We start from the raw sequence: 26,835 nt of genomic DNA on the forward strand, positions 1-26,835 counted from the left end.
AAAGTAATGCTACCAGACTGCAGTCACCTGTCCTCTTTTGGTCACAAAGGAGTGGTAAGAGGAGAAAAGCAGTTTTAGTCAGACCAGAAAAAGCAGATATTTGAAGAGACAACTAATATGACCAAATAAACATTCCAGAAGAGAATGCTTTGATCAACTTTTTATTACAGTTACTTCCCTCTTTTCTATGCTACACTGACATACAAGGCATACTTCCACCTCTAAATTAATATTTATTTTAATCACCATCTATAAAGATGATTATCAATGCACATGCCTAGCCAAGTAATATGGTTTGAATACATCAAGAGCAAAAAATTACTGATAAAGCCTGATTCAGACTGGGTTTAAGCAAAAGCACCTCTCTGTTTACCTTGGTAAGTTGGGCTTCAACCCTTCCAGTTACTTGCACTGCAGAGGCCACACCAAGTCCCCATCCAAACTCCCCCGGCATGCAGCCCACACACTTTTCTCCCTCCTGTTGGGCAAACTGGTCACAGAAGCATTTGTACACATACAGCGCAGAGCCACAAAGATGATTAAGGGAGTGGAACCTCTCCCTTATGAGGAAAGGCTGGGTCTCTTTAGTTTGGAGAAAAGGAGACTGAGGGGTGACCTCATCAATGTTTACAAATACGTAAAGGGTGAGTGTCAAGGAGATGGAGTTAAGCTTTTTTCAGTGATGACCAGTGATAGGACAAGGGGTAATGGATACAAATTGGAGCATAGGAGGTTTAAGGTGAATATCAGAATTTTTTTTTTTACTGTGAGAGTGACAGAGCACTGGAACAGGCTGCCCAGAGAGGTTGTGGAGTCTTCTTCACTGGAGACATTCAAAACCCGCCTGGACACGTTCCTGTGTGATGTACTCTAGGTGACCCTGCTCTGGCAGGGGGGTTGGACTAGATGATCTTTCGAGGTCCCTTCCAACCCCTAGGATTCTATGATTCTATGATCTTTCCACACTGGTCAAGGGCAACCCTCTAGGTCACCTACCTTGATTCTCCATCTATCTATGGGGCTTGGAAGTCTCCTAGTCAGTCAAGCTTAATTAAATGCACTTTATGCTAGAAAATCAGTGAAGATACACCCACTTACTCAGTCTCTAACATTAACATAAAAGCAAGAGGAGTAAACTAGTATTTGTGAAAAACAGGTGAACCTCTTCTTGTGAACACTTGCTGGCTCTCCTCCTACCTGTTCACCCAGGCTTCTGGGATATTATGGGCAGCATAAACAGTGAAGCTGAGCTGGGAATCCAGGCTGACGTCTGCACATGAAGAGCTTTTAGGTATGCTGGCAAGCTGGAAACTTGCATCAAAGCTGCAGCTGTAAACATGGATGAGACGAGAGATGGCCATGGAGAGGTCAGTCACAGCAGCCTCTATTAGAGCTGAGAGGGAAGAGAAAAATGAATAAAGGTTAGCAACAGATCATTTACGAAGAACCGTATTTCTCTTGATCCATCAGTTACTGCTTTGAAATGCTTCCTAATAAAATTTAATTAAAATGACACAACCTACCAACTGAAGCCAATTAGCCATCTGTGCTTCTGAAACCAGCCTTAGCTCATTTCTGGTGTATCGTTAACAGTCTTTCATTACAGTGCTTTCAAATTAAGGCATTTTCAAAGTAAGCATTTTAAATTACAGCAAGTTATTGTGTGCTTCAGATATGTCATTTTAGTCTGTTTATTCTTGTGCTGGAAGGATTTTTATTATGTAGGTATTTTGTAATTTCAGCAACCAAGTAGCTACCTAATTCAAGGGAACTGGAAATGCAGCAGTAGAATGGAGAGAAGGCACTGGTTAAATTTTAAGACTATAAAGTTCTTGCAATTGTAGGTAAACAATTCATAAAATATATAAAATAGCAGCCACAATTAGACATAGTCAGCATTCAGGTGGTCATGGATTGGCGATAACATTACACAATGATGGACACTGATAGGTTTTAGAAGTGATTGAAGTGTAGGCTTTAGCCTCATTTTTATCACACCTTTATTTATGTTACTTCCTCTGGCTTCATCTCTGCAGTGCTCTTTTTCTGCAATTACTGGCTTTTACCCATCTTCCCTCTCTCTGTTTTTGGAGCAGCTAGGAATTGTCTGATTGCCAGTGTAAATTAAAATCCCCAGTCCTGGCAGCCTCCATCAAGTGAAGAGAGCTGGAATAAGCACTCATTTCTCAGGCACAGGTCAGGAGGTGGGTGAAAGTTGCAGAGGATATTCTATCAGTCCAAGATCAGGAGGATTTGTCTTTTTATACTTGGGATAGGTGCAGGGATCATGCTGAACATCAGATACAGGTAGCACGACTCACTGGACCTAGCTATCTCAATCTCTCAACAGAAATGTCTCCAAAAAATATAACCTTGTTCTGGAATTTTATTCTTCTTTGATACCTTTTGCATTTAAACTCACAAATACTCAGAACAATTGCACAAAATGCAAACAGTGCAAACTAATTATTTTAGTCTTTATTTTATAATAGACAAATTTTAAATATGTAACTCTAGATATACAGGTAAAATTAAAATAGTTTGACATAATAGTGGGGTTTGATACTGGAAATTCTGTCAGCTAATTATTCTACTGATGAAGGTCTGACTAGAATACTACATCTTGTTGTGTTGTAATTATCCTCCAGATGTGAAAATGTATCAATTTTAGAGACCAGCAGGTTCCAAAAACACAGTGCTTTTACTCTCTGTGTATACATCTCTGTCTAGCACTTGTTTTGTATTGTCTTTTTTATTTATTCTCTTTACTGTTTTCTGTATTTATCATCTTTCATCATAATTGTTCTGAATAAATCTTTTGCTCTAATTATTTTTTTCCAGAGGATACCATGTTACTCTCATACTCAATTCTCTTGGATGTGCAATAACTTAGTACCTTCCAAACTTAATGTTTAATTTGCATTGAATTCTTTTACAATCCAAGGAATTCCTTACAGCCACACACATAAAGCCTTCTCAAGAGGTCCAGAAGAAGACAACAGTGGAATACTATTTTGATCCAGTAACATACTATTTACATTAAGGAAAAGCAGATACTTAGGCTCCAATCTCTTAAAAATGGCATACGGATAGATGTAGTATAATAGCAAAGCCCTTATTTTTGGGAATTTGTCTATTGTATACTTGCTGATTGCTGAGCAGAACCTTCTCCGCCTGTTCTCAAGAAGCGGGTGAAATGTAGCTCAGAAGCTGTGTAAGCTTCCCAATGTATGTTAAAATGTACACTTTGGACACAGCAGTTTTTACACAATCCATATTCTAGGCTGTCAGGCAATCTTTCAATTTTTGTCACCAGTGCAAGAAGAAACCTATTATATTTCAGCTAAGCCACAGAAAGAAGGGAATACTCCTGGGACAAAAAACCAAAACCAAAACACAATAAAAAAAAACCAAACAAAAACAAACAAACAAACAAAACCCAAAACAAAACCCACAAAAAAAACCAACACAAAAACCCCAGGAGAAACATACAGGATAGGGTAAATATTTTCCATAATAGAATTTTTTCACATGCTAGGCAGTGAAGCAAATGAGATGCAAGATGCCTGTAGCTATAACCAAGCTATATTGTCCACTGACCATGTTTGCAGAATAGTGATTCTCATAATTTACCTGACAAAACTGAATGCCAGATATGTAAAAAAAAAAAAAAAAAAAAAAGCTGACAAACAAAAAAACTCCACCAAAACTGAAGAGAAAAACAGGAGAAACACAATTTTTGCCTCAATTACTTATAACATGCTTTAATCTGTCAGTGGTGAGGTGAAAAACGTTTCCTGGGTGCCAGGAACCTGCCCACCGTGCAAGATCTATGTGGCTAGATAGGGCAACAGTCTTAACTTAGTTGCAGACAACAACCATGATACTCCCTGCTGAAGAGAGCTGGGAAACGTTCTTCTTTTTCTTCTCTCTTAAACTTCCACTTTTCACTTGTGGGCTTGCAATCCGTGCCTGAATGTAAAAACAGAGCCAGTTTGGAACAGGGCCTGGGGTGTGACTATAGGCTGTCTCTTTTGCTAAAATAGCATGTCGGGTCTGATGACAGCAATGGGGGAACCACTTCTGCTGCCAGCAAAGGAGACAAGCAAAACTTCAGCATTACTTATCCGATTATTAGGAGATCCACAATGAAGATCATCTTTGGAACAGAATTCCACAGGTGTAAGCAAATGTCCAAGTACAACTCGGTCTGCAGCTACAGGACTTTTTTCTGTATTCATTTTCTGACTCTTGTCAGCTCTCAGTTTAAAATGACTGCGGTTTCTATGCCAGTCAGCCCTTTCCTTCCCCCCCTCCCCCCAAATCTTCACTCATTAAGCCCCATAGCAATTAACTAAATTAGATACAAACATCTTGGCTAGTCTGCAAGTGTCCATTACTCACAAGAGTCGGTCAGCATATTTTTATGAGCTGCTGAATAGGATTTGGTATTCTGAAATTATATTGTCTGTTCAAGAAGCCAGAGAGCTTTACTGTTTCTGATGACTTTTATGATTAATAAATCTTAGATGGGACAGGATTATGGTGTTTCACTGCTTGACATAGCACAAGCTGTGAAACTTCCTACAGTGGATTCACAGCTTCAGCTATGCCAGTTTATTTTCTAGAAAGGTGTCCCAGGCATAGCCAGTATCTATGAGATGACGAATACACCACATCACAAAGGGAATTGTGACTGAGATTAATATCACAACTCAAACCTCAACATTTATTTTTGGTGTGAAATTATTTGGCATCACCTACTCACTGAAGGTGAGAAGAAATGAGACTTGCAAAAACGAGACAAGAAGAAGGGAAGTGAACTCAAACCACAGCTGCCAGTTATGCTTATTTCTGACACATGTTCTTTGTGCATCAAGTCTGAAGGAATAAATTTTTTCCTTGGTGAGAAACAGAACAATCCACACCATTCCTAAAAGTCTGTCTTCCTCAATATACCTGCAGGTGCCTTCAAAATTTAATAAGGAACACACTAGCATATTCCTTATAGAAAACCACTTCTTCTCAGTCCAGTATTACAATTCACATATTATTTTAGTGTTAGACCTTCCAACATAGCACGTACTTTACTGTTAATGCACTAGCAGATGGCAGTTTAATACATATTAAACATGCCCTCTCTGACTGCATTCACATTTTCTCTAGGTAAAACATGAAAAATATCTGGTTGAACAGAATTTGGAAGGAAGGATTAAAACCCTTTTGACACCTTAAACATATTTTGGAGAGCAGAAGCTTGATATTTTTCTTTCCTATTTATTTTCAGAGAGAAGAAAAAGAGCAAGATCCTAAATACAGTCTAGGTCATACATGCATACAAAACCCCCTGAAAAAAACCCCTGAGATTTAGGTAAAGTGCTAAACAGCATTAATTAGACTATTATTGTAATAAGAAAAAGGGAAAATGTGAAGTCTGATCAGATACAATTGATCAGATACAGTTTCCAAGCACTAATTTTTACCTTATTGTTTCCTCATGCTAGTTAGAGAATCATGTTATTTATTCCTTGAAAGAAATTTAAAAAATCTCCTGCTGCCTTGGTATCAAAAATGTCTTTGCTACTATATGCTTTATAAGGCCTTGGTAAGTTCTAATTTTTTTTTGAGAACTAGGGGGGGTTGTAGTTATTTAACAATTGGTCTTGGTAAAAGACCCTCCTGGTTTTCAGAACAACATATCAGGACGTAACACAGAAAAAACTTTGAGGTGAAGGGCCAGGCTGAAATCAATACAAGAGACACTTAAGGAGATGAAATGCAAGCAATAAAAGGTTCTTGGCATTTTTCCATACTTCAAAATAAAAACTGATTTTTTCCAAAACAAAACTGTAGCGCTAGGAAAAGAAGGAAGTGGAGTTTTCAATTTTCTATAGGAAAACCACTCAAAAGACCTTCAATTTTTTTCCCCTTCCCCCCCCCCTCCCCCCCTTTTTTTTGTTTTTGTTTTTGATTGTTTGTTTTTTTTTTAACTGTTTTTCCTGTTGTGAATACTTTTACGATCAGGTCTAGAAGCAAATATCAAATTCCAAGCCAATTAGTGAACTTCATACTCTTCAATGTAATGATGACTTCATTAAACTAATAATCATCAACTTCTCCGATTTCTCCATTCACTGGAAAGATAGCAACTCCAGCTATTGAGCTGTTCATTCAATATCATCAGTTCACTGTTCATACTAGACATTCTGGGATGGGTTCCGGGAAACTACTGATCAAATTCCAAAAGCTGCTTATTACATCCGATCTGGTGAAATCCCTGCCTGAAGTAGCAAGGCTGTAGAGAATGTATAAACATTCATCAGCTTTTGAGAAACTCGCATGGACTCAGTTAGGTATCACCCTGCAGCCTGTCTTTTCATATTCTGGATTGCAGCAAACTCCAATGCTAAACATCTATTAATATGAATAATCTTATTATTTCTTTTCTGGTAACACTTGATGCTGCACTAAGGTGCTAATGTCTAGAAATGTCTATCATTCCTCTCATTTGAGAAGAAATTTAAAAATACTTTGAGTTCCAAAACGTTAATCTTCTGAAGGCTTCACACAGAGGAAAAAGAACATGATCCAGACTTAGGCATGGATAAGTACTGCTCTTTTGGGAAACTGTTCTTCACAGCAATGGAATAATTTGGTCTACAGAGATAACACTGTTAATAGAGCCAGTTATTGCAACACTAAATCAAGGCTAGATATTTTAAGTATGGTCTTTGAGTTTCTTAGTCCATGGTGAATGACCAATATTAAACCTCTGATAATATTTGATTCAAGAGAAATATTAAAGCAGTTTCTAAACAATTTTTTAAAGTAAGACTTTAATCTTAATAGTATTTTTTATCTTCTCTTTTATAGTAGAGATGCTGTAATGAAGAAAAATAAAACTCTTATGATACTCAGGGTAGTAACTTGGTGGGGAAAGAGGAAAGAAAACAAATTTTTAGTTGGAGTAACTGATTGCTGCTCTTTCTGTTCAGATTTGATCCTGTTTTCTTCAAGATAAACATGAATACACATAAGACAGAAAAGAACAGTACAAATGGGAAATGCAGTTTGCCTCCCCTTCAGCTGACTTCATCTGCAATTATGTTGCTAGAGAAAGCCAAGCATATGGGGTTTAGGTTCCCAGAGATCTGGAGAAAGTTACCAGCACCAAGCTAATGCAGTGGTTTTACTTCTCTTTTGGGCCACAGGCTTGCAAATTTTTGCTTGCCTGCAATTCTAGCCAGCTAAGCATAATTGGGTAAAAAGAGAGCAGAAAGCAAATGGAGTGGAAAAGGAAAAACAAAGGTGACTTCAGCAGGAATCCATGTCTCCTATTCTAGCTGATTTTTACTTCTAGCTTCAGCAGGTGAAAATGTCATCTGGATTCCTTTAAGGCTCAGTGTCCCTAGGTCAATGGATAGGATGTCCCATGGTAAGATCATGAAGGTCAGCACTGAGGAGATGGGGACTAAGGAAAGCTTATGATCCCCAAAAGAGAAGATGTGTAGAAGGGCTTTATCCACTTCTTGGGCATCAGGCCTAGTTTCCAGCAGATCAGTTTTCATAACTGCTGTCACACTGTTTGTGTGACACCAGCTTTGTTATGATAGCTAGACTTTTTCTGTTGAGACTACTTAACCTAACTAACTTTAAGTATTTTGCTGGCTTTTAAATGTTTTTGTTTTGTTTTGTTTTATTTTGTTTGTTTGTTTGTTTTTTTAATAAAGCATGTAGTACATTAAAACGTACATGAAATGTGTATCACTGCATGTAAGAGGTCAACGTGAATTTTGGTTACCTTGGACAATTTTGAATTTAGGCTTCTCTACAGAATGACTAATAGCCTGAGAAGTTCTGACTTGGAATTAGTTAAGTTGCAGTTTCAAATAGTACACGTCCAAAAGGATTCTGCAATTGCTATGAAATTAGGGTGTGCTGAAAACAAACAAGCAAGCATTCTTCTTCATTGATGAAGGTTTCCTGGCATAAATAAATAGGTGAAGAGAAGTAGAGACTAACAAAATCCAATTCCTTTACTGTTATTTAATAAATCAGATTTTACGTGAGGAAGCTGCTGATTCAATGAAATTCAAATTTTTAAATACTTTTAAGTAGAGTAATGTTTTAGATCCTTTCCAGACAGGTTTTCTGAACAGTGTGCAGAGGATGACGTTTCTAAGGTAGATGTTGATTAGTAACTATTAATTCTTCTCATCGTCAACCATTAGTTGCCATTAGAGAGTTAAAAAAAATAATTCATGGGATAAATTACTATACCCAAGGGAGAAGAATCCTATTTACCTTCTCCTCGCTTTTGCACCTGTGCGTTCTCCCATCACTCCCCTGGCCCTCCAGCTGCTTAGCTTTTCCTGGCAGCTTACAAATATAATTGCTGTTTCTTTGTTTGCTGTTCGTGAAGTTGAGTAATGGTGAAACAATATGCCTGGCATTTGGAATCCTCCTTTTGAACCACCTCTGTGTTTGAAAGGCTGCTGCAATCTTTGTGGTTGGTTCACCTTTTTGCCTCTCCAAGCAAACTGCAATCAAGAAAAGCAGACAGAGGAAAGAAGAAAGAGGAAACAAAATGCATCTCAGAGGCCACTGCTTTCCTCACACAAAACGGAGAGAGACCACGGTTCCACAGCACAGCCCCCCCCCAACACTCAGAAAGCACCCACATAGAACCCCCTTAGAAAGCACCCGCATAGCACCCCCAGCTGTATGTGGCAGGCCAGCCAGAGAGGGGCACCCATGACAGGACAGGCTCCTCTACATGCAAGTCTGCAAGGTGCTCCCCAGTAATGCTAACACTACTGGGCATTAGCCAGAGTCTAAGCTGATTTTAACTGAGGAATTAAATAAGGCAGGGTCTATAATTTTGTCTATTACCATTAATTAACCTACTCCTGTGACAGCATATCACTTGAGGCAACACACTATTTACACAAGACAAGACAACAAAGAACTAAAGCCTAAGGAAGGAGGAATTAAAGTTATTGGAGCTGAGTAGAAAAGTCATACAAAAAAAAAAGTTTTTTTATGCTTTTGTGAAGTTCCTTATTTTCCCTTTTCTCCACAGAAAAAGTTGGGATTAAGGACAACTGCTATTACCACCACTAACTATAATAAGCTCTTTCACTCTACTATTCATTTTCCATATTTGAATCACTAGATTATTTTTGGAAAATGATATTTTTTATTTACATTTTTAGTTCACTTAAAATTTCACTTGTCATAATTACCTTAAAATACACCTAATATATAAACATCCACAAGATGCCAACTATAACAGCTCACTAAATACAATCAAATAGCAAAATGTGAGCTCTGTGATGATACATCTTGAATTAACGTATTTTTAAAATAACATTTTACCTTTATCTGGTGTTTCCACATTTTGAAGTGAATTCTATGAAGAAAAAAAAAAAAACAAGGAAAAAAGTAATTAGTTACTTCAGAAAAGACCAGACAGGAGTTATAAAGGCTTTAGGAGCTGAACTCATGGAAAATAAGGTGAGAAAGGGGAAGGATATATCCTAATGTTATGATAACAGAGGACATGGCTGGGATTCAGAGTACCAGGACCTGCTTTTCAGCTCTTCCACTTGCTTCCTCTACCATCTCAGACAAGTCACTCAGGACCCAATTTCTGCCAGTATTTAGGCATGTCAATATACAAAAAAGCACTTATCTACAATTGAAGTGCATACACATTTTCAGCCTCTGTGTTGGCATAACAGAGATAAGAATGCCCTCTTTGTCCCTTTGCATGCATCCTACAGCCACACTGAGCAGGCAGAGCCTCAGCAGCTTTTCAAAGCTGAGGAGCTGCAAGTCTCCCCTCAAGTGGCCTACATTTCACCTACCTTCCCTGTGCCAAATCAGCAAAAATAGCTATGGTTTTCAAAAGGCTTTGAGCCAGCAGCTAGCCAGAGATGGCCAACAAGAAATACTAAGTGCAGTGAATTAGCAGGTGTTTATGCCCTTGGTGCCTAAACACAGCTCTTGATGTATAACATTAATTCATTATCTGAATTCCCATCTCTCATATGCCACTGCTGTCAGCAGGAACTCCTGGGTGCTTGTAACCACTGAAAGGTCAGTTATTGAGACTGAACTGTCCAGCTTAATTAATTTTTTCTTTCTTTCTTCTTAAAGGAAAGAAAAAACCTGTTCTGCTAAATCCCCAAGTATAATAACTGCCATCAATCAGACCTCACTCCACCCTTCTCAGACACTGGGCAAAGTTAAATATTGCTACACTACCTGTGCATCCTCATCTGCACAGGAAGAACTGCCACCACAGCAGGTAGCTCAACACAGCTGGGCAGGATGAGCAGCACCCGCAGCCCAGGGCCACAGGTGGGACCCAGCCTTGGCTCAAAGGCATGTGTGGGTACCTGGTGTCACTTGCCACTGCTCAACCTGCCCTGCCTGCACCTGGCTCTGACATCAGGCTCACATGTACCAAAGCGACATAGAAATAAGTTACTGAGGTGCAACCCTTGAGCAGAGAGACCAGCAAATTAATTCTATATTTCAGTACTGCCCATGGCTTGCACTCTGTTTGAACCCATGTCCCTGAAAGGTTTACTATCCTCTACAGTCATTAATCCCTTTCCAGAGGGTTGAGAATACTTTATGTTAGTACACATAAATTCAGCAAGATGCTTCTTAAAAATTACAATGCATGCATAAGAAGTACAGAGCTGGATGTACATTGTCCCTCCAGTACTCCCTTGGAGCAGCCAGCATTTGTCTGGTAAATATGAAGAGAAGTCAGACGCTTACTTGAGGGGAGAAAAGCTACCTCCAGGCTGAGAAATATGTTTTCACAATCTTTATGATGCAGTGAGACAAATGGGAACTGAGACCTTTGTTCAATTCTCTCAAATTTTGGAAAGTAAACAATCTTTTGGAACAACGCTTATCATTTCAACATAGTGTAGCCCATTTAATATATAGCGGATTAGTGCCAGTTCTGGCAGGATTTGATCTCCTAGGACTTTGTGTGAGCTGCTGTAAGAAGGGGGGAAAAAAAAAAAGAAAAAAAAAGTGAAAAACATTAATTGTACAGCAAACCCAGAGTTTTCCCCAAACAGATTTTAAAATCCTAGGGGTAGCTTGGTTAGAGACTGAATGAATCACACACATAAAGAGAGACAATGCGTTGAGAAGAAAATGTCATTGGTGCCAGTTGCTTCATAATCTCTTAACCATGGAACAGAAATGCACAGTACTGGCAGTAAGGAGGCAGTAAGTACAGTTTAATTAAACACAGAAGATTGGAAGAAAGCTTCTTTGTTTTGATTTTTTTTTTTTTTTCATAAAACCATAATTAAATAGAAGCACATTGAAGTTATTTTTTTTAAGTATGCAAGCACACATGTACGGCTATATATACACAAACATATACTGGCATCCTATGTAATTTACACTGGAAGGAGTAAGCAGTAGCTTCCTTGAGGCATTATGTGCACATGGAGCTTGCCAAATAGATGCATTAAAAGGAATTCCACACAAACCCACACATTACAATACACTAAAGCATCAGGAAATCATGCTGAAAGGCTTTTTAGAACTTTTTTTCTGGCATTCCTCCCTTTCTTGATGTGTAATGCTGCAGTGCTTGAGATATAACAGCCTCAAAAATTTCACTTTATTTGTGCAGGTTACTTGCTTGTCTAAAAAAAGGCTCTCTTCCACCTAACAAAAAGTCTTGAGGGTATCATGCTGATGAACATAACAGAAACAATTCAAGCAAACTGACAAGATACGCTAGCATTGCAGATTTAATAATTTTGTCAGTACCCAGAATTCATATAAAATGCCTCTACACTTCAGTATGAGTTTAACTGAAAAAAATTGGAGGAGTTAGTAGTCCATCAAACATTCAACTGCTGGGTACTAATTGTGGCCACATATGTTGATACAGACAGGAGAGCTGGTCTGCTATCTTTGTATAAATATTGATAAATACAGATAAAATCCCATTTGTTATATTTACATACTATTCTATACATAAAGTAGTTGAATATAATGTGTATTCTCTGTTTTCATAAAAATCGAGTTACAGAACACGCAGAAATGTATTTTATTGCTTTTATGACAGTTATAGTTCAGTTGCTGCTGAGAAAGATGAAGTACTTCATAAAATCAAAACTGAACTTTTTCTAGATTGCTGAAGTCTAATCAACTGTCCTAGCACTTATTTCTCAAGAGAGTAAAAAGCGAGCAGCAGCAAAGGCATTTGCTGGTGCAGGAACAGTTCGACTTCTTTTAATATATTTTTTTCTCTTTATCTCTTTTTTTCTTTTTATTTTTTACTTTTTTCTTTTCCATTTGTTTGAAGTCAGCTGTTAGTCAGGTCTGCTTCATCAAAGACGGAGTAAGGGTGAAAGGGGTGTCAATCAAGGTCATAGACAGCCTTAACAGGAAGTCTTCAAGAGACAACTAGTTCAACTAATCAAGCCTGAATATTAAGTGAACTTGAAAACTTAAAAAAATGAGTAACAATCTAGTCAGTATTCTCCAAGAGAAATGGGGAGACAAGCAGCTGCTTATGTGAATATTTGAACAGAAAAATATTTTAAGACTAGTGATAAAATATTCAATCAGGACAGAATCTTTTTAACATTCAGAAAAGGGTATTCAGGAGCAGTATCTTTTTGCTCATTATAGATGAGCAAACACCACCATTATCATCACTATCACTTATCATTTTTAGCCTCTGGAGATTACAGTCAGGACCAGCACTCCACTGTGCTGGATACTGTAGATACAGATAAGAGGCGATCCTTGCTCTGAAGAGCTTTTCACTTAAATGGGTAAAACAGAAATAAGGAAAATGTATTACTCCCTCTGTGCAAGGAAGCACATGGAAGTGTGTTCAGCAGAATCTGTATGTAATGGAGATTGTCTATACTGCAGAGTTGGAAGTTGGACACATGCTGGAGAATGACCAATGGCAGGCTGGGAACACAGGCAGGGGTTCTTTGTTTTGGTTTTTGTCAGTTTGTTTGCTTTTACAGGATAGATCAGCTAATAATTCAATTATTTGCCTAGTAACAATCACTTCCTCTCTAAAATAAAAACAGTATTTGCATGATATTGACTCAGAAGACAGACAGAAGCAAACATGAACATCAACAGAAACCTTAGCCTTGAAAAAGATGACCTGTACTCTTTGTTTTTTATCCCATTATCTTATTCTTCATGGCATGACGCATGGGGGTTTTCTGATTGCTCAGGACAGGCCATGCTAATAGGAACTGATTTGGCTCTGACCACTGTATCTTTCGGCTGGAATTCAGAGAGGCCTCAAGGGATACTCATGAATAAGCCAGTCATAGGAGGCAGTTTACTCGTTCGGTTCACAGAGCTGACTTGAACATTCAAACAGAAAATATACTAAATTTCTCTTAACTCAAAAATAAATCTTTTAACAAACTAGTCCAAATACATTTCTTCTGCTCCAATTCCTTTCTAAAGAACATGGTCTGTTACTGTTCTTCTCTTTTTACTGGATCAAGCTCTATTTCTTTAGAAAGATTCTGGGTTGACAAAATATTTTTCTCAAGGGGAAGACGCTGATCTTCCCAATGCCTCTTAGGACAGCCTGAGGTTTAAATGAAAAGAACATGTGAGTCCCCTGTTACTTATTATTTCTTTCTCTACTGTATTTGCCCTCTAGTGTACAGGAGTAACTTTCATTATATGGAGATACTCTCATTTCAATTTAAATCAAAAACATGCCAGATAACATGTGTACTGTCAAAGACTCATTGATGCTGGAATTACCTAGCATAATGACTTCTAATAACTGATGCTGAAGTGGACATGAGAAGATTTAGGATGTTACAGAAACAAGCTTTACAGTGAGTCATGACCTAGAATAAAGGAAGAGAAGGTAATTAGGTGAATCAGCTGGTCAGCTCTGAGAAACAGCAAGAAACTAGAGCTATGTTGTTTCCTGATGCTTTGTCCTTAACAATACTTGCTAACCTGCAGAGAGACAGCACCCATAAAACTAATTCCTGAAGCCCACAGCTGGTTCTGCCCAGGGCCATGCAGCAATGTCTTCTCTGTGATCTCCAGCATCCTTTACCTAAATAGGAAGCTATTCTCCCTCTCCTCCCAGTGCCTCTACCTAATGCTTGTCAGAGGGAAAATATGTAGAAAAAGACAGCAGAATGGCCTTGATCAATCAGAAAATTAGTGATACTCATTCAAGCTCCAGTTTTAAAGATATCAACTTGTATCTTTTACCTGTGCTTTCTTCAATGGCACTGCATGGAGTTTCTTGACTGCATCAGTAATGTCTCTGGTTTCCACAAAACAGAGGACACTGCAGATTGCTTTAGCTGCTTCAATCACAGTATCAACTTTATGCTGTTGATAGCAAGGAAAGAAAAAAGAAAAGCAAATAGTAGAAACATACCATTTATCAGAAATGCCTTACTATAAACTTCATGTGAATATGTAGAAGATTGTATCTGCTCATGCAAAATTCACAAACACCATTAGTCTGGCTACACTGAAATCACTAGTGACCAATAGTTTCCTGAGGATAGTCCAGTTTCCTTCCACAAAACAGGCCTTGTCAAAAACTGACAAATTGGGCACCTTAGACTGATTTTGAGGTAAAATATTGGCTTGTCTGAACTTCATGACCATAGAAGAACTGTGAAGAAACTTCTGATAAACCTGAACCCAAATGATCCACAGACTTTCTGAGGTTTTCATGGTACTGTGAATTTATCCCCACGATTGTTTCCTACCCATCTCTGAGAGATGGCAGACAGCCATGTTCCTCCTAAAAATAATGACTGCGTGGGAGGCTGCATAATCTGACACCTGTGGACTGAGTACTTCTGCAACTAGCTTTTCTGCAAAATATATGTATATTTCAAACTATTAAATCTTACCGATAATAAATTTAGATTTTTAAATATTACCATATGAAAAACATGAATAATCTCATAAATACTTTGGGAAATTAAAACCAACCAAGCAAATTGGATCCTAGAGGAAGAAAAATGCAATCTTCAGACAGCAAGTACTGTATGTTCAGGAAAATAAATAAATACATACAAATTCACGGTGACTACCTTCTAAGGAGGATACTGCAGATCAAGGAGAGTACGTATATTAAAAATATCTATAATATTTTATATTATGAATGACGACTTCTTTCACACCATTTGGGTGTTTCACACTTTTTGGGTATTAGCATGTTAAAAAATTTTCCATATGTAGACATATGACATTGACTTTTTTTCCCAAAGAAGGAAGACAGAGGTTAATTTCTTACAGAAGTTTTACACTTTCTGAAAGTCCAAAAGAATTATGCTCAATGTCTTGCATATGTTGGGTTTTGGTGTTTGGGTTTTTTTTTTCCTCTACATATTTAAATACCAGCAGAACCTTTGAAGGATATTTTGGTGTTTAAATTATTTATACGGTAAATAACTGCTACTTGATTCTACAACTTCTACACTCTCTATTAAAAATTTACAAAGTTTTCTTACAAGATTAACATTACATTCCGAATAGATTTTAAAATTAAGTGCATGTCAAGTGATTCCTGGGGCAATCAAAACAGCTACTTGTGTGCTTTACATTTCAACCCCAACAGTATCAATCTGACCCCCACCTTGTGTCAAACCTCCTAAACCTTTTTTTTTTTTTTTTTCCATTTTATAGAGGCATTATACATAATAAAATTAATTTTGCATTTATTGATCATTGCTAATAATACACAGTGAGCTTGTCACATAAGTCAGAAATATTGGTATCTCCAAGGCTTCTTAATAGATCTTTTTAATAGAAATTTTTAAATCCTTGAACAAGTATTTATTTATTTATTTTTTAAATGGTAATCTCAAGATCTGTTTGATTAACAATGAATGCTTAATGAAGTTCCAGCTGAACGCAGAACTTAGGCATGTATGTGTGCACTTAATGAAAGATATGTGAGTAACTCCCAGGGGCTTAAAGTTCAGAGCATGCTGAGAGTGGATTGAGGTAACAACCCACCCACTGATGTGAGTCCTGGCTTTAAAAATCAATGTAATTATTTCCATGTGACCTTGGGATAGGGGGCAGTTATAAAGATTCCAATTTTAAACCTTCCTAAGGGAATCTAATCAGATGTTACAGAAAACAAGTAAACAAGGATTCAAAGAACAATACTTCAGTATATATTTATGACTATAACTTAAAATATTACAGCTTATATATATATATAAAACTTATAATATTACATAATTTTTCAAGCCACTTATTAAAGCAAATAAGTAACACTAGTTTTAATTATTATAGGTTTGAAAAATCTCCATAACTTTGATGCCTCTGAATGAAAACATCTCAATGGTGATCTTATCTATGACATTAACTTGCAATCCTGCTCTTTTAAGCTATTCATACGAACTTTATTAAATGCCCCTGTGTAGAAAAAACCTTGTTAAAAAAAAAAAAAAAAAAAAAAAGAACCATAGAGAAATTTCGCTCTAGAGTAACACATCCATATTTGTTGCATAGCATGAATATTTGAAAAATGTCCTATCTTCCCTTTAGGAAAAGTTAATGATCTCAAGTAATTGCTTACTTAAGGTAAAAATCTTTAGCACAAAAAAAAAAAAATTAAGAATGCTTCATTACAGGTCTGACGAGTAGCTACAGAAAGTCAGTTGCAGAGGGTAGATTGTAATGCCTCATTAATGTTCAGATTATAGCTTTCTTTGAATTTGGAATCGTCTTACTTTAGGCTCTAAAATTTCAAGTCAATCTAAGTTACTACATGGATGAGTCTACTTCAGTAAAGAAATATAGATGCATATTTGAGTTTGGGGACCTCAGTTTTCCAAATGGTTATAACTACATCACATTTTATACACTAAATAGTCCCCTTTGAGAAACTGCTTACAAATGAAAGTTTGGTTAATACCAACACAGTATCAAAACCAGGGCTTTACTTTGTAGCTTGTCACACTTCAACAAAAGTGTTAAGGATTTACACAAAAATGTGGAATATTTTCTCTATGTATAATTATTTAAATATGTATTAATTTATATTTATGTATTCATGTACATGTCTACATGTATATGTGCATTTATATATATGTCTATCTATATGTCCACACACCTGTGTGTATGTGTATGCTTTCTGACCATTCAAAAGAGAAATACCTATGGATTAAGACTCCAGAAAGACTGAAATCTGGACTTAAATATAGGCGAAAGAATTCTGAAACAAAAGAACAATTTAATGTTTAAACATATTTTTCAAGGAAATCCATATTTTAGCATAATGAGTTAAAACTCTGGAAGGGATTCACTAGAATATCTCCATGCTATATCACTATTCTTTGATTTAACTAATGTCCTTCATTTGCTCTCCGTTCCAAACCCTAGGAAGTTATTTGGTTTCTCCCAAGTTATGGAATATGAATTCAAATACGAATTTGTCCTTTAGACATTTGTCCTTAAAACATGAGTTAGGAGAGAAGACTTCCTAAGAGATTTTTCCTTTGAGCATGTAACATCCAATTGGTAGCCCACAATACTTAAAAATTAAGCTCTTAGGAGTTTCGCTGCCTGAACCTAATCCCGCAAACTACTGCATGTTTGAATAGATATCCTAAATATATAAACATTCATCTTGTGGGTTTGCAAAATCAGGCACAAATTTTGCAGATACATATAGTGTACTGTATACCTGTAGTAGTTTCAAATATTATACTGCCAACCCAAACAGTCCTGTTTTTAGCCACACACTTCTTGACACTTAGAAACAGTCGCCTTTGATACTTTAAAGTTGTCGCACTTTCTTTGTAATCTCAAGCCAAGTTTTATTAAGAGAATGTATATCCTTTTGAAGTCAGGTTAAACAGCCTTAATTAAAAGTTTTCCTTAATTGCATTTGAGACAGATTAATAATTAGATACTTTTCAGGTAGAAGTAAATGCTTAAACTGAGAACAAATACCTCATTTTGCAATAGATATTCCACTTGATCTCTATATTTCATAATAACTGAAACGAGGTTTTGTCTGGAAATCAGAAAAAAGAAAACAACATCAAATTAATAACCACTGGATAAAGAGAACAGGTTTGTTTTTTTGTGGGTTTTTTGGTTTTGTTTCTTTGTTTGAACATTCTATAAAACAGGAATAGTGACAGTGATTTTATGTTGGTATAAAATCACAAGTTTTTATGTGGGCATCATGTAATTGAGCCTGGAACTCCATGGTTTTTTGGTAGTCATTTGTTCCAAAGCATAGATGTAAAATTCTTCTACTTATACCTGGAAGATACATGATTCCCAAGTGAAAGAACTCCAGTAAGTAATCTGCTATTTCAGTGTCTATTCAACTCCAAATCACATTTATTTTACTCTTTAAGGTTAAGCAAGCGCCTAACTATTACCTCGAAGAAGGATGAACTTAAGTATATGCTACAATGTCTTCTTTCTCAAGCACTTCACAGACTAAAAATGCAGAGAATCAGGCAAAAATCTGTAAAAGCTCTGTTTTTCAAAACTCTGTACTAAGTCACAAGTATAAAAGTGTTTATTATAAAAAGGACACTATAGCTACATAACTCATTAACCTTTATTTGCTTATAATTCTCAATTCTACATGTTCAAACTGTTTCATCAACTATCTTTTCCATGGTATTACCTATGCTGTGAATTTGTTTTACTTCTGTAGGTAGACATATACCACTCTGTTGTCCCATGCTTTTGTCATGCTGAAAAAGTTACCATCAAGTTTGTGCAGGCAGGTTGCTGTGCATTATGAAATCTTCACTAGATTCATTAGGATTATGAACAGGAGTATACAACTCTCTATGCTGAACTCCAGGACTGATGCTTCAGTTGTAAAACTCACAATTTCAGAACCACAGGCTCCAAGTGCTATCCCCCAATAGATAATCAGAACTGGAGTTTTGCTTTTCAGAAGCATGTGTCTAATTTTCTGTCTTTCAAGCACAGTGAAATGCTAGACATCATTTATTTGTCAACTGGAAGTAAACAAAAGCCATGCCTATGAGACCATGGCTAAGGTTGCTACATAGGAATACACCTTCCTTTTCCTTCGACAGCCTCCTCTGTAGGGTCAAACCTTCAGGAAAGGATAAAGAAACTTTAATTCCCACCCTGCACAGCTTACTGATTAGTAAAAAGGACACAATTTTGCCTTCATGGTCCCCAGTGGCAGTTAAGGTTGCACGTGCTTCTATAAAAAAAAGTGGATTTTTCTATTTATATCCTTTCTTCAGTGTTCATTTGCTTTCCTCTATCACTTTATCCTTCTGTTGCTTCCCCCCCTCCCCCCCCCCCACTAACTCTTTTCTATTAGGGTCTTCTCTCTTCAGAAGGCTTAGAAGGAATTTACCCCCTGCCCATTGCTATGTCATAGCAGAAAGTCACAAGAGTGCTCTGATTCACAGCAAATGGACTATTGTTTATAGAGAAATTGTGTACACCCTCATGTATCTTAGTTGGGCTAACTGAGCAAACAGAGATTAGAATTGCAGCTATGGTCCCAAGTACAGGTTTCACGGTACGTGGTTAGACTTTCATTATATATATTGTATGGCAAGAGAAGGAAAGAGAGTCATTGCACTGAAATCGTCATACAGAACCGAGAAATATTAGGTGACTTTCCCCGTGCTAATACCAGAGTGCATTTCCATGAAGATGCCTACTATTCACCTCCTCCTACAGATGGTTTAGCCTTAACAGCTTTTTATTTCCAATCTGCACTAGCCTTATCTAGCCAGGCAGTTTGTATGTTGAGTAGCTGTCTGGCAATTCCTCCTGTAATCCTGTTAAATGATAGCTAATACAAGTTGTCGCTCTGCTTTGACCAAGTCTCCAGGCATAACATCTTTTTCATAGCATTACCCAGCTCAAAAGTATTTCTGGACATACGAGCTTGCCTTGTTGCCTTGATGTGTAGAGGTAAGCAGGTTTATCAGCATGCTTGGCTTAAATGCAGGTTTCAGAATAATATCATATGGCTTAATACTAACTCAAAAATTAGCATATTTGACTTCAGTTTATTCTACCCTAGAGGATTTTCTGTATAAAGTAGCCATGATTTTACATACCTAATAGGAAACAAATCCAGCAACTTGTAACAATGTTCAAAATACCTCTACTAATGCTATCCTGAATCTTCAGCTGCTAGATAACTAACAATACCCATAAATTATACCATAGACCTACTTCATACTTGTACAGCTTTGACAGCTGTGTATCAATATGGAAGTGCTAACCAACCCAAGAGCATTCAGTGTTTGTCATTGAGGACACTTTTGGAGCTTTTAGCAAAGCAATATGACCTAATAGTTTTTGAAAGAAAAGAACAAAAGGTACAAACAACTCAAGTGCCAGTCTTAGATACCAGCTGGTCTATATGGGAGGAAGATGACAAGTATGTAACATATACTTGCAGTACACATTTTTCAGTCTCCTGGTAGCAGCACCCTGGCAATGCTAGGTTTCCTTACTAAAATTGTTTCATCAGCATGCTGCCTAACTAAGCTGTGCCTAACTGCATGGATCAGACCAAGTCATCGTGTTATAGTTACTGGCTCCATAATGTCAGGTTATCTGATGCACTCTTTGATTTACACTTTGTTTCCAAGTTAGGAAAATCAGTGTGTGAAGCGATTTAGAGGCCAGTTTTATTTGTTCACATTTGTCTGAGAGAGCAAATCTGATTATTACAGAGGTATGATTCCAGGTTATTCTTTCTACTTCATCTCAGGCCAGTTCAAACAGTTCTTTTTCCTTCTCTTCCAGATCTAAGCAGACTGAGCATCTCAATCAATATGTTCTCTAAAACACAAATGTTTGCATGCTACAATCAGAAATGTAACTACAGAACGTGCAGACAACCCTAAATATTATTTTATTTAGCTCACATGTTGAAAACATATATCCCAGTGTGGAATAAACACAAAGATGTTCACAGAATCAAAGAATGGCTAGGGTTGGAAGGGACCTTAAAGATCACCTAGTTCCAAAACCTCTGCATGGGCAGGAACACTTCCTACTAGACAAGGCTGCTCAAAGCCCCATCCAGTCTGGCCTTGAACACTTCCAGGGAGGGGTCAACCACAACTCTTCTGGGCAACCTGTTGCAGTGTCTCATCACCCTCACTATGAAGAATTTCTTCCTAACATCTAGGCTAAATCTAGGCCTAATGTCTAATGTCTTAGCCTAATGTTTAGCCTAAGTCTAAATCTACCCTTTTCCAGTTCAAAGCCATTACGTCTTGTCTTATTGATCCATGGCTTTGTAAAAAATCCCTAGTCAGCTTTCTTATAGGTCCCTTTCAGGTACGGGAAGGCCACTATAACATCCTTCTGTGCTGTATTTGCTCATTGCCAGCTCATGTTAAGCTGCTCATCAACCAACATCCCCAATCTTGTGTGGGACAGTGTTGAATGCTTTGCACAAGTCCAGGTAGATGATGACAGTCGCCCTCCCCTTATCCACCAATGCTGCAACCCCATGGTAAAAGGCCACCAAATTTGTCAAGTACTGTAGCAGGATGTTCCATCTCTCGATATACCTGCCTTTGTTCTCCTCTGTGATTCAATTGCTTTTTGTCTCTTCATTTTATAAGCCCAGGCCAGGAGTGGAAAGACTCCTGTGGGAAAGCAACTCAGAACTTGCTAGGCCCTTTCCTAACGACCTTAAATGAACAGAAGGCCAAGTTTATGTTCATAACACAAGGGTATTGAAGACTATGGCCCACAACTAGGCCCAAAACAGAGACCAAATAAGAACAAGCAGATAGACAAAAGAGTTTGCTTGGTGAGAAAAGCACCTTCGTGGGTTATTTCCACTGTTTTCCTTTTATTCTCCAATGAGCAACTTTGGAGGTATGACTAAATAGTTAAATGCAGTAGTCAATCCACTTCATTCTATAGAAGCCTGGTTCCAACTTTGATTAGGGGGACTCCCATGCACTTTTCCAGGAGGTGTGCTGGACTTTGTCCTCCACAAAGGGACACCCAGCTGTGGCCGTAAGAGGATGAGAGACATTAACTCCCTTATTGTCTTTATCAGTTAATTTAACATTAAGCAATCTTTAATCATTAAGTTTTATATTTTAAGACAGTAGGATCCTTTTAAAGTCAGTAATTAATGTTCCAGATCAAGTATAAAACTTGGTAATAGGTAAGATGGCAACATTTGAATAGTTAACCTTTATTGTTTGATCTAACTACTCGTAGTTCATTTTATTGTTAAGATACCTTTTGCATTCTAATCTCAACTTCTGTTCTGATTTCCCAATTTCCCCAAAATTTGACTGTGCTTGTACTTTTTACTTTAAAAGAGTTAAGACCCTGGTGCTGTTTGCAGTACATCTCATCTGCTATCCCATCCTGTCTGGGACAGGTACAATTTGTCCTTGGTGCAGCTGTGTTGCCACCAACCACCTCTTCATTTTCCATGTGCCTTAGCAGAGTCTTCAGGAAGATCTGCTCTATGATTCAAGGTCTTTTCCAGCCAGGATGATTCTGTGATTCTATGATCTTGCCAGGCACAGATGTGAAACTGACTGGCCTGTAGTTCCCTGGGTCATTGTTTTTTCCCTTTTTGAAAACAGCATTATGGTTTTCCATAATACCTTTCCAGTCAGTGGGAAAATCACATAATTGCCACAATATTTCAAATATGATGGAAAGCAGCTTTGCAACTTCATCTGCCAGTTCCCTCAGGAACCGCAGATGGATATCGTCAAGTCCTATGGACTTGTGCACTTTCAGGTTCTTTAGGTTGTCTGAAACATGCTCTTCTCCTACAGTGGGTGATCTTCCTTCTCCCAGTCCCTGCTTTTGCCTTCTGCAACTTTGGTGGTGTACTATCTCTTCATCAGGATGAAGAATATTGTTACTTATTTGCTTCTTACATTGGAAGGAATTTCACTCCTGAAGGCATTCTTGCTGACCTTCACTTTTTCAAGTTCTATTACATAATTTTTGAAATGGGAGAAGCAGAACTGCTGGCCATATTAAAGATCAATGAACACCCCACATTGATACTGTGGTATAATATTGCTTTTTGGTTTTTCATTTCTTTCATAATAATTCCCAACATTTATTTTATCTGTTTTGCAGCTGCTGTGCACCTGACATTCAGAACTATTATAACACCAGGAACTCACTCTTGATGGTAAAAGCCAACTCAGAGACAATTATTTCATATGTGGATTTAAGACTATTTCCTCCCACCTACATTTATCTTCTCAAAATTTCACCTGCCATTGTTACAAACACACAACTCAGGATTGTAAAAATCTCCTGAAAATCATCACAGAAAGCTCCTGTGCACATTATGGACAGCAAAATTTTGTCACTTAGCTATTACTCCTTTTCTTCTCAACTAAGTTAGAAATGCAATTGAGACCACAAGGCAATTGAGACCATAGATCTTTGAGTGAACACTGTTGGAAAATGTTTTCTCTTACTCATCAATAATCCATGGGACAAACAGGAAACAGTGATCAAACACAGTTCAAGCTTTTGTTTTTTCAGTATTTACTGAACTTGTAGACGAAGAAAGTATTTACTGCCTATGCTATAAGTTATTCATTGCTCTGCAGTATCAGAGGAAACTTTGCAGACCATAGTTGATTTGCAGCTCAACATCTTTATCCACATATACCCTCTGAAGACTCTCTTTGCAGTGGAAAATACAACATGCTTTACATCACAAAAATAAATCAGTCAATTAGTAGTGTGTGTATAGACTGTCTGATTGGCTTGTTCTCTATATAGCAAGAACCAGAATAGAAATTTGGGCCATGCTCCTAGAAAAGCAGATGGGTCCTCAGTAAGCACCAGATACTCACTTTGAATAAGTTGCTATCTCTCTGTTTTCTTCCATCTGCTAAATGACAGGTGTGGCATTTAACATTCTTAGCAAAATACTCATACTTTTGATGAAAAACACTACAAAAAGTATTAACAGCTTCTTTATCTGAGTGCATGAAATAGAACATAATGAAAGTTGAAAGAGAAATCTATCTCAGTGCTTGGCCATGGTAGGTTAGCTTTAGAGTCAGATGTGCTTTGAGTGCCAAGTTAAAAGCCTGCCATTGCTAGCCTCCATTAAAAAATAAAATAAACAAAATAAAACCACTCAACTGTGAAAACAGACATAATGAGGATCAAAATCTGTATTTTTTTACAGTATTTACTCTTTAAAATTCTCTAAGAGCAATGCACACATGAAAATTATGGTTCCTTCAATCCTGGAGATCTTTGGGAAATATTTTTTGAAAGCTCTAATGAAACCTTCAATTACATGAAACAAAAAGAATGGAGAAAAATTACAGATCTATAAATTATTGATTTTTGCTAAGCTACTGATAAATTCTGAAAATAAGAATTGAAAACACTGAACAATTTTTATTTCTCTTTGGTATCATTCTTTTCTCCAGTAGGTCTTGGAACTGTGCTTTAAGGCCAGAAGACTCACTACAAATATAAACAATTACAAACAGAAATACTGTTAAATACCAGTGTTCTTACCGAGTCAGTCTCCAGGCACAAGTGTGTTGCAGCAGCTGAGTCACATTAAACTGCCTTTGGTCATCCTCATGCTGTGGAAGAGGAACATATAGTGAGATACAGTATTCTGATAGGAAGAATGTATGTTAGAGAGATTTGCTTGGTCTTTTTTCAAAGTTCACATGTTCTTTTAGGAGCTCTTCTTTCAGTGATCAGGGTATTTCAGCCTAAAATTCTATTGGGTGAATCTCTCTCATGTTACACTGGGTTGTACCATAGAGGAAGCCCAACCAGATTGTTAGAGTAGGTTCCTTCTAGCTACTCATGGATTAAGACTATAGCCAGGCCCCAGTAAACCCTGCCTCTGCTGTCTTCTTACAGTCAGCAGAAGGCACTCTTTTGCAATAGCAATATACACTAGCCATGAAGCAGAATGCAGTTTGCATCCACAATCTCTCTGCTTCCTTTTCTGAGGGAACAAAATTGAGAACACCTGTACTCTGCCCTGGTGAGACCTCACCTAGAATACTGTGTCCAGCTCTGATGCCCCCAGCACAAGAAGGATGTGGACCCGTTGGAATGCGTCCAGAGAAGGGACACGAAAATGATCAGAGGGCTGGAGCACCTCTCTTATGAGGATAGGCTGAGGGAGTTGGGGTTGTTCAGCCTGTTGAAGACAAGGCTCCAGGGGAACCTCATAGTGGCCTCCCATTACCTGAAGGGGGCCTACAAGAAAGCTGAGGAGGGTCTTTTTACAGGGGTTTGCAGTGAGACGATGAGGGGTAATGGTTTTAAGCTGAACAAAGAGAGATTTAGGTTACAGATCAGGAGTAAATTCTTCCGTGTAAGGGTGGTGAGACACTGGAACAGGCTGCCCAGAGATGTTGTGGGGGCTCCATCCCTGGAGGTGTTCAAGGGCAGGCTGGATGGAGCTCTGAGCAGCCTGTTCTAGTGGAAGGTGTCCCTGCCCATGCAGGGGAGTTGGAATCGATGATCTTTAAGGTCCCTTCCAAGTCAAAAAATTCTGTGATTCTGTGAAAACCAGGTCAGCTCAGCCTAGAGAAAAGAAGACGTTGGGGAGACTTTATTTCCATGTTCCAGTACTTAAAAGGTGGCTACCAAGAAGATGGAGGTTGCCTATTTAAAAGGAGTCACATAGGAAAGACAACAGGTAACGGGCACATGTTGTTGTTGGGGAGATTCCAATTGGACAAAATCTTTCACCATGAGGACAATCAAACATTGGAATAGTCTTCCAAGGGAAGTGGTAGATTCCTCTGCATTGGACAGTTTTAAGTCACAGTTTGAGAGGGTTCTGATAAACTGTAGTAGTAGCTAAAAATTACTTTAAAAGGTTGGACCAGATGATTCGTGAGGTCCCTTCCAATCTGGCATTCTTTAATATTATTCAATTTCAAAAAAAGGGAGAACAGCATAAGGCAACAGTGATGCAATATGTTTTGTTATTTTTTTCATCCTCAAACAGAATCAAAAAGAAAAAGATATTTTCTAAAAAGGGTATTTTACTGAGTTGGCTAAAAAGGCCTTCTCCTAAATTTTGAATGTTAGTGAATTCAAATATTGAAAATTTATTCAGAATAAGGTGACCACAGTAGCAACTTTTTATTGTTATCGAAGTATAGTAGTGGTCTGAAGCTAACATTCTTGAGCAACTTAAGGCTCTGCTATGGTTGGATTTAATTTAAATACATTAATTAACATGTGAATTAATTCATACTATTTCTGCTTAACTCCCTATATAGAGATTTAGCAATAACACCATTTAAGGAGCAGAATCTTGCTGAGCTAGATACATTACAGATGCTCTGTAAAGAATTCCCATCTGGAGCACTACTGTCTCTTTTATCACATAGTGGCAACATATGAAAAGATGAATTAGATGAATGAAATTAAAGGAGGTGAAGGTAAGAAGACATTCTCATGCATTAAGTATTGAATGTATGTGTCTTAGACTTAAGCACTAGGCTCCACTTTGTCTGGGCATTTGATCTTACACAAACACCTGTGTTCCTTATCTCAGTGTACTGACATGAGTGTTAAATGTTATACAGGAAAAGGCAGGGTAAGTATCTGGGGGCTAGGGGATGCATTTAAGTGGGGTTGGTCATTTCTCAGCTGTTCTCAGAATCTGTCTCTGAACTCCAATGAGTTGCTTCTAAAAAATTATTACAAGACATGCAAAAATAGCTTATGGATGACAATTTCCTGAGTGCAGCATTAATTGTGCTACATATTCTGACTTAATAACTGCTGGTTCTGCTCAGAACTTAC

At 37.6% G+C, this 26,835-nt stretch overlaps 1 protein-coding gene across 1 annotated transcript in view; it reads right to left on the bottom strand.

Annotated features, from left to right (window-relative positions):
- Positions 1-26,835, bottom strand: part of PIK3C2G (phosphatidylinositol-4-phosphate 3-kinase catalytic subunit type 2 gamma) — a 201,110-nt gene that overhangs the window by 150,361 nt on the left and 23,914 nt on the right. Inside the window, 5 exon segments of the mRNA XM_051642625.1 lie at positions 1,198-1,393; positions 9,379-9,412; positions 14,272-14,394; positions 17,992-18,055; positions 24,565-24,635. Of these exon segments, the coding sequence (XP_051498585.1) occupies positions 1,198-1,393; positions 9,379-9,412; positions 14,272-14,394; positions 17,992-18,055; positions 24,565-24,635 (488 nt within the window).

This window comes from Apus apus, chromosome 1 (genome assembly GCF_020740795.1).
Source record: "Apus apus isolate bApuApu2 chromosome 1, bApuApu2.pri.cur, whole genome shotgun sequence".
Lineage (NCBI taxonomy): Eukaryota > Metazoa > Chordata > Aves > Apodiformes > Apodidae > Apus > Apus apus.